General features: G+C 43.4%; 1 protein-coding gene across 1 annotated transcript in view; it reads right to left on the bottom strand.

Moving 5' to 3' along the window:
* Positions 1-5,158: 5,158 nt before the first annotated feature.
* The window catches only part of LOC138767426 (uncharacterized), a 48,210-nt gene continuing 43,916 nt past the window's right edge, over positions 5,159-9,452 (bottom strand). The window contains exons 16-19 of the mRNA XM_069944929.1: positions 8,651-8,739; positions 8,484-8,570; positions 6,485-6,579; positions 5,159-5,474 (exon numbers count right to left, since the gene is read on the bottom strand). Of these exons, the coding sequence (XP_069801030.1) occupies positions 5,295-5,474; positions 6,485-6,579; positions 8,484-8,570; positions 8,651-8,739 (451 nt within the window). The 3' untranslated portion in view covers positions 5,159-5,294. The remainder of the gene's footprint in view (positions 5,475-6,484; positions 6,580-8,483; positions 8,571-8,650; positions 8,740-9,452) is intronic.

Below are 9,452 nucleotides of genomic sequence, written 5' to 3'. Positions count from 1 at the left end.
TACTCACTGAATCAGCGCGGAAATGGGGAAAAGGGGGGGGGAGGAGGATTCTAGTATATGTTCTGGTATAGTCTAGTTTACTCACCAAATACTCGCTGAATTTCAGCGCTGAATGCATGCGGATTCAGCGCGGATTCCTCGAGTATTCCGCGCTGAATTTGTCAAGAGCTGATTACGAGCTGAACACTTTCCTAGCAGAATACGCAGGGATTCTGCTTGCATTCTGCTTATATTCTGCTCGGAATTCAGCGTCAGTTGATTTCAGGCGGAAATATTTCCTTGCGTAATCCGCTCCTTTTGCTCTGTGTGAACGTAGCCTAAGTCTATGGAGATCGACTGACACGGTGGGGGGTGTGGATCTAATGTAGGGCAATCTGCTCTTAGCTCATCCTCTCAATTGGTACAGGTGTGAACACTCAGACCCGCGCCGATCAAAACTTTGAACATGTCAAAAGTTTTTATAATCGACAGGTAAACTTTAAAATGATGTATTGTATTAATCTATTGAATTTAGATTTAGGTTAAAAATCTTTACTGATACAAAGTGTCATTGGATAAGAACAATATGATAAGTTTTTAGAAACCTATATAATTGAAGGCTGCTCTCTAGGTATGAGTGAATTTACAATACTAGCAAAGTGTTTTGTTAGGTTTCCCAGGACTGGATCCAGCTTTTCCAGGCACCTGGAGCGGAGTTCAAAGGCAGCAGGCTAACAAGTAGAGATGAGTGAACTGGGCTCGAGTCGATCCGAACCGGAACGTTCGGCATTTGATTAGCTGGGGCTGCTGAACTTGGATAAAGCTCTAAGGTTGTCTGGAAAACATGGATACAGCCAATGACTATATCCATGATTTCCACATAGCCTTAGGGCTTTATCCAACTTCAGCAGCCACCGCTAATCAAATGCCAAACGTTCGGGTTCGGATCGACTCGAGCATGCTCGAGGTTCGCTCATCTCGTGACAAGCCAACGGCCGAGCCAAGCACCTCACTGGTATTGTAAATTTGCTCATTCCTTATGCTCATAAAAATATGAAATAATGATCATGTTCTTCATTTCAGGCTGTATTTATCCATATACGGCCGTATTTTGCCCTTATTTTTACGTTGCGTGAACCTGGCCTTACACTGTAAGAAAACTACAACCTGAAATTACAGGTCAATATAGTCTGATAATGTAGAGACAGATGGAGCCCATACACACTGCCGAGTCGATGAAATTCATGCAGTGTCTGAGTGGGTGTGGGGGGGTCTGCTGCCAAACCTAGTGCAGTCTGTCACTACTTAGTGCTGTCAGATACACAGAAATACAATATTTCACCATTTATCAATTGTATTTAGGTCTGGGGAAACATAATAGCCGGTCAATAGAATCCATGGCTAGCCACAAAGCATTGTGCTGCCCCAGGAGGCACCTAGGGTCCACAGCACCAGTCTATTCTAACAATGTCTGAGGGCCGTGTTACATGGAGCAATAATCAGCCCCATCATCAGTCTGTGTAATAGAGTAATCGAATAAACTGTTACACATCACCTCTCCACCCTCCCAGTCTCCTCCTGCCCTTTCACTGCCAAAGCTGCAGCTTCAAAGCGGTCTCTGAGCTGTCAGGCTGCGCAGCCCATCGCTGGCCGTGGTGGTCCTGACCAGTTATTGGCTGAGTGGCCTTTTAGCTCAGAGACCGTTTTGAAGCTGCAGGGAAGTGAGTTGGGGGGGGGGAGGAGAAGACAGGGAGCGCGGAGAGGTGATGTATAATAGTTTAGGGCGAGGGCTGCATGGACATCACTAATATATATATATATTTGTGTATATATATTTAGCATACAGCCCTTGCTAAACAATCATTGAGCTGTGTAATCGGCTCAGCACCAACCTAGCAGATCGGCACTCATTTACATTATGGATTGGGCCGTCTCCTAGGACCCTAAGGATTTAACAGCAGTCGGCACCTTTTTCCTACCATGTGGAGGTTTGTGTGATCCTCCAAGGATATACCTTCTCTAATGGTGCGTTTACACAGAGAGATTTATCTGACAGATTTTTTAAGCCAAAGCCAGGAATGGATTATGAACAGGGAACAGGTCATGAAGGAAAGACTGAGATATCTCCTCTTTCCGAATCCATTCCTGGCTTTGGCTTCCAAAATCTGTCAGATAAATCTCTCTGTGTAAATGGACCATAATGATCCCTGACATGTGATGAGCGAACTTGCCAAACGCTTGGGTTTGACTCCCACTGCCTGAGGAAGTTGGATGCAGCCCTCGGGAGTCCTGGAAAACATGGATATGACCATAGGTTGTTTGGATGTACCTGAGCGTTTGGCAATTTTGCTCATCACTATTCCTGACCCACTGCTGGATGTACAAGAGGCAGAACATTCACCAAGGTGTCTGAAGACTATGTATGTCATGTGATCAGGGGGGAACCTTCTCTCATCTGTGAGGACAACAGGAAGCCAATGTGAACCTGTCAGCTCTGGTGTTCTCTGGTGAATCAAGCCACACAGGGCTGGGAACAGATTTACAGCAGGCCTTGCCGCACTGCCGTCATGTATATGTGCCAACCTATAGGAACTTGGCTACCTATGCAACTGTGCAGGTATCTCCTCATGCTACTAGTAGTTACAAAGACACTAGCAAAGCTGCATCCAACTAGCCACCGGTATTCCAGTGCCAAACGATCGGACTCGAGTGGATGCATAATGGCAATGACCCTTTAAAGCTAAACTGTTCCCACCCGACACCCCTTAAACCACTGTTAGGTCTCCTATAAGAAAGGCTTTGGAATACTGTCACCCCGGCACCTGACCCCCTGCTGGAACCCCTTATACTTATTCCTTTTGCGAAGTCCCAGACACCGTCCCGCCGCCGAGAAATCCCCTTTGGAAGCCGTGCGCGCGCTCACCAGAGATGAGTCCGACGCCCATAGAGAATGCCTGGAGCAGTCATTCTCTATGGGCGTCGGACTCATCGCTGGTGAGCGCACGCACGGCTTCCGACAGCGATTTCATGGGGGTGGGACAGTGTCCGGGACATCGTGGAGGGTGTAAGTATAAGGGGCTCCAGCAGGGGGTCATCCTGGGGGTCAAAGGGGTTATCCTGCGCTACAAAAACATGGCCACTGTTCCCCCTCTCTTGTCTCCAGAAGTAAATGGAGCTTAATTGCAAACCACTCCTGAACTGGAGACAAGAGAGGAGGGAAAGTGGCCATGTTTTGTGGCGCTGGATAACCCCTGTTTGTTTCCTGGTGTTGTACAGCTAAGGCACGGATGTTTTTTCCCTGAATAATGGCTGCAGGATACAAATGGACCCCAAGACCTGGCATGGATTGAGAAAGGCTACAGATCAGTACCGGCGGCTTTAGAGGGGGGGCGGGGTGGGTACAGATTCACTTTAAGGAAGCCACATTGCCTCCACCTTTGCCACTTACATGGTGTTTAAGGCTATAATCACACGTGCAGTGTTCTTAGCTGCATGTTATGTCTTTTATGAATTTAAAGGGGTACTCCAGCGAGATTCCATTATATTCCTATTACCGCTATGTGTAAAAATAAACTGCTGAAAGTTTTCTTTTAAGGCTGATTTAAAGAGGTACTCAAGTGAAAATCTTTTTCTTTCAAATCAACTGGTTTCAGAAAGTTATATAGATTTGTAATTTACTTCTATTTAAAAATCTGCAGTCTTCTAGTACTTATCAGCTGCTGTATGTCCTGCAGGAAGTGGTGTGTTGTTTCCAGTCTAACACAGTGCTCTCTGCTGCCACCTCTGTCCATGTCAGGAACTGTCCAGAGCAGCAGCAAATCCCCATAGAAAACCTCTCCTGCTCTGGACAGTTCCTGACATGGACAGAGGTGGCAGCAGAGAGCACTTAAATAAAAGTTAATTACAAATCCCTAACTTTTTGAAACCAGTTGATTTGAAATAAAAAATGTTTTGCCGCAGTACCCCTTTAAAAAAACAAAATTATTTTCCAGCACATTCAATACCTTAAAAAACATGAAATGAAGGGAAGTCGTGGCAAGTGTCTGAACTCCTGAGATTCTTACAATTGCATGTTAGAAGCCTACTTTCCTGCAGACTGTTTATTTATACAGCACTAACATATTCTGTAACACCCTACAATTCTGAGGGTTCAGACAGACATTACAGAATTATACATATAACTATTAAGTCAGAAAGGAGGAGTGCAGGCCCTGCTCGCAAGAGCTTACAATCTATGAGATATATATATGTGTATGTACATTGCATGACAGTACTGCATCTGTTGGAAGTAGCCATGCTGTCTGAGCCTTGCAGTATGTGCGCGTGTAACTCAACTATGTGAGTGTAAGGCCTTATTCCCACATTCCGTGTACAGGCTGTATATATGGAATGGATTATTGGATACACCCAGTATCATGTATCATTATGATGCCGGGAGCTCTGAAACTGTTTAAATCTTTGTGGTAATGTAATGAATATCATTTGTAATAACAAAATGCTACCATTGTTCCAGTATGAACACTTAATAAAGGAAGAAGATGTCGGCGATGCCGCAGTTCTTTTGTTCTTTATGAATTGTTGGTCTTAGCGGTACTGTACTGACACAGCAACATTGTATACAACAGCGCTGCCGTGTGCACCTGCATAGACAGTCCCCCGGCACGATTTTGACTGCATATCCCGCTGTCAGTGGATGATGATAATCACACTTTAAATATATATATATATATCAACCAAAGAAGAGTGGGCCAACGTTCCCTAGAAGGATGTCATACATTTTTGTAAAATAATTAAATGGTGTAATTTCTCACGTTTGCTTTTATTGACCTAATTTTATGACCTTCTAAGGACCAAATATGACCTTCTGTATGACCTTCCTTCCCAGTTGTGTCTTTCAAAATGCACCTGGTACCTTGGTTAGGGTAAAAAATGATCTTTTAATCTGCAGCAGCTGAGTCAATGTGGTGTGGCCTACAGCGTCCATGCCCTGGGCCTGAGACGCCTCTCCTTTCTTCCTCCCTGCTCATCATTAGGAATGCCCCTGGGATTTCACCTATTCATCACTTGTCTAAACAGTGCACTGTGATGAATAGAAGAAATCCTGCCAGGGGCGAAGGTGGGGAAAAAGAAAGGAGAGGTGTTGCAGGCCCAGGGCACAGACAATCTAGGCCACGCCACATTGACTCAGCTGCTGCAGATTAAAAGATAATGTTTTACCCTTAGTTAGGCTATATAAAGTGTGAATGTTTTTCCTTTGCAGTGTGAAATGTTACTAGACATCACTCTAGATTGCCATTAGGCCTGCCTGTAACAGCCTAAATAGAGTAAGTAACATTTTGGGATAGGTTTTGTGTGGTTGCTGTCACTGTAGCCATATAACGTGCTTCTGACTGTCTTTTTATTGCTTCGGATAACCTCTTGGATATGGTCGTTCTCTTGGGTTCTTCTATGTTGTCCAGTTCATTCAGCTCCAGTTCATGACCGAATATTTCAATCTAAAAGATAAAGGCTCAGTTATCAGCTTTCACACAGTAGTATAGGACGATAATCCGTCCCGTGGAATAGAGTGCAACGATCAGCCGACATCGTTCATGTCGGCTGATCGTTGCAGTCGCTTGTTTTTCAACACGTTGAAAAACAAGCGACTGATATAGCAGCGATCTGCTGCCGTCGCTCCGTTGAATAGGAGCGTCGGCAGCAGATGCTGCTGTATACTATGGGCTGCCCGGACGATCAGCGATCGGCCGTTTCAGTATATTTGCACAAAGATTTAACAGCTTTGGAGCTCGGGCTTCCTACTCACAAGAGCGTAAACTCATTTTACAGGGGCCGATAATCTGCAAGGAGTGTTTCGAGAGCATTTCTAGAAACACTGCTCCTTTGGGCAACAATCGGCCCCTGTAAAAGTGTCAGCGATCAGCCAAGGAGCAGGAAAGCGCCTAATCATTGGCTAATTGCATCTTTTGCACTTGCTTGCACCCTTGCATGTCCCCATATCAGGGCATGTAAAAGGACCCTTAGGCTATGTTCATATGCTGTAAGAGACCGGCCATTCCGTGACCCGGCCGGATCACGGAACGACCGGTCTCTGAAGAGATCATCCTGGCCAGTACTGCACTACTGGACGGATGATCTTTCAAGCTGCAGAGTTCTGATGCGGGCGCATCCATTTGCACTCGCATCAGAACTCCCTACAGCACACAATAGAGCGTGCGTCTGGAGCGGCTCGCTCCATAGTGTGCACTGACGGTATTCTGCAGCCGCTATTCACTGAATAGCGGGCGCAGAAAACTGACATGTCAGTTGTTTGCGGCGCCGCTGGGGATCCCGGCCGGAGCGTATACTATGTGTATACGCTCCGGCCGAGATCCCATAGGCAGCAAAGCCACGTATATTTTTGTTATAATCACGCCCGTTCTGCTGTGGTTTTACAAAAATATACGTTGTGTGAACATAGCCTTACACTGTATGAGGAGGGGGATCAGCAAGCAGATAAATTACTTACCTCTGCATTCTTTACATCTTCCCTGTAATGTTCTAGATGCTTTCTTGTAATACTGTTTAATATATCCCTTTCTGCAAGTGTCTGACCATTAACAACTATAAAGGAAGAAAATAGGATTAGAAGACTAAGTCATCAAATCTGTTGTGGAAACTAATATCACATACATAAGTCAGCAGTATTACTGTGTTTAGACCTAAAAGGGTTATCTAGGATTAGTGTTGCTGCTAAAACAGCGCCACCCTTGCCCTTAGGTTGTGTGTGGTATTACAATTTAGCTCCATAGACTTCAGTAGAACTTAGCAGCAAAAACCCCTCCGTCTCCCGAATGTGAGGGCTTGCTTTGTTCAGAAACAGGTGTACTTTGTAATGTCAGCTTTCAATCTTTCTATAAAATGCCTGATGGAACCCCCAAAATATCATTTATAAGGTGAAGTCTGCATATTTTGGGGGGTTCCATGTTTACGTAATGCACTTTACGGTAAACCCGGCATTTTTTCTACAGGTCGTTCTGAACACATATGCAGGTTTACTAGGCTTTCTAACGTTTTACTATTTTTATTAGCAGTAAAACTTTTTTTTGCAAATAGGCATATTTAAAATGGCCCTATTGTGACTCTTATAGCGCTTTTATTTTTACACCTACAGGGTCCTATGGGGTGTCATTTTCTGCACCATGATCTCAGCAATCTGCGTTTTTTTACCGCTTTTTGTTCACGCCCTTCACCGTGCAGGAATAATAATGCTTTATTTTAATAGATTGGATGATTGCGAACGCTGCGGTATATTATATGTTAATTAATTTTATTATTTTTATCTGTTTTATGTATAAAATGGGAAGGGGGTGGTGATTTTCACTTTTATTGGGGGAGGAGCTTTGGACTTTTTTTTTAAACTTTTATTTATTTATTTTTTTTACACTTTTTAGGTCCCCTTAGGGGACTTTTACATTATTACATTAGATTTCATACACTGATCACTGCTATGCCATAGCAAAAAACAAAACACTAACAAAGATAACAACATTACTTTGTGTTACATAACATGTAACACAGCGGCTGTGAATGAATACAAACTCCAAAACCTACATGCTGTTCAATAAGTATGAATGTCTAATATAGTCTAATATAGAGTCTTTCTGCTATATGTCACATATCCACAGTGTGGCGCTGTTGCTATTGTTTTTCCTTTGTGTTGAATCTTCTAGAATTTTGTTCATGGCTTCAAGCTGCTATGATTTCTACTGAAACCAGAAGAGAAGAAGCAAATTATTTACTTGTTCTTAGAGCCGATTATAGAGGAATAGTTCTCTAACACATTACATACAATTACTGCATATTAGTGAAATAAAGGGCGATACATAAGCAACCGTGTATGTCTTGGCTGAATTCTTGCTCTATGGGGTTGGAAGAATATAGGGTGTTAGTGGGAAACTACCAAACTTATAAAGACTCTGCATGGTTTAAGGTGTAGTTCCCCATTTTGTTTTTCTTTTAAAGCAACTGGTGTAAGAAAGAGCTTTTATTTTAATTTACTTCTATTAAAAAAATCCCCAATCTTCAAGTCAACTGCTGTATGTCCTGAAGGAAGTGGTGTATTCCTTCCAGTCTGGAGAGCAGTAGAGGTTTTCGATGGGGATTTGTTGCTGCTCTGGACAGTTCCTGACATGGACAGAGGTGACAGCAGAGATCACTGTGTCAGACTGGAAAGAATACACCCCTTCCTGCAGGACATACAGCAGCTGATAAGTACTTGAAGACTTGAAAACTTTTAATAAAAGTAAATTACAAATCTCTGGCACTTGCTGGGACCTGTTGATTTGGAAGATTTTTTTTTTTTGTGAGGGACCCCTTTAAGGAGAAGACAGGATTGCAGCAGGTAAAGACCTGGTGTCTGCTGACAGTAATACTTTCAGAATTCAGTATCACAATTTCCATTAGTAATGTCAGAGTAATGGATTTACAGCCGTTTTGTTATAAGTACAGGAAACATTAAACCCTACATGTATCTGCAGACGCCATCATCTTCTGTAACAGGTCCAGTATAACGGTATTGGCCGTCCTTCCATTTACTTCTTTAATCGTGGCGTCTGGAGGCAGAAGAGTAATGTGTGATATAGATGGCCAGATGTACTATAGATGTCCTATAATAAGGGCGACATTTACTGACCAGGCTGCCTTTCTGTGGTCGGTGGTCTCTCAGTTGTCCTTAACTGGGTGGGGGTCTGTAACTTGATGGAGGGAGGTGGAGCTGCAACACTGCAACATTACAAGGACATTGTATTCATGTATTCTTTCTTTCAATACAGTATATAAGTAGCCTAAAGGGGTACTCTGGCGAAAATCTTTTTCTTTCAAATCAACTGGTTTCAGATAGTTGATTTGAAAGAAAAAGATTTACCGGAGTACCCCTTTAATTTGACTTCAAGCAAATCCCCCCCCCCCCCCGCCATTTTGTAACCTATGTGATTACATTTCATTTGAGTATCACTTAGGCTGCATTCACACGTTCCGGGAAGTTGTCCGTGCTCACGGACAATTTTACAGTCCGTTACTTTCTATTGGGCTATTCATATGTTCCGTGATTTCACGGATCCGTGATCCGTTCCGTTAAAAAAATAGGACATGTCATTATTCGGAACGGATGCACGGAAAGAATTCCCCATAGAAATCAATGAGATCCGTGTTTTTAACGGATGTACACGGATGTGACATCCGTGTTCATCCGTGAAAAACACGGATGTGATGTAATCAATGTAATTTAAAATGCTTTAACACACATCCGTGAAAAAAACGGACACGGATGCAAAACGGATGAAAAACGGACTGTTTTGCACGGATCACGGAGGTAGCTGCCAGACCACAATCACAGACCGGGAAAAACACTGACCGTGTGAATGCAGCCTTAATTTACCAATATAAAAAAGCTCTAAAGTTTGGCCACTAGGTGTCTCACTTTCCTGCAATCTGCT

This window comes from Dendropsophus ebraccatus, chromosome 11 (genome assembly GCF_027789765.1).
Source record: "Dendropsophus ebraccatus isolate aDenEbr1 chromosome 11, aDenEbr1.pat, whole genome shotgun sequence".
NCBI lineage: Eukaryota > Metazoa > Chordata > Amphibia > Anura > Hylidae > Dendropsophus > Dendropsophus ebraccatus.
The sequence above is the reverse complement of the archived record's forward strand: the minus strand, read 5'-3'. Positions and strand labels throughout refer to the sequence as shown.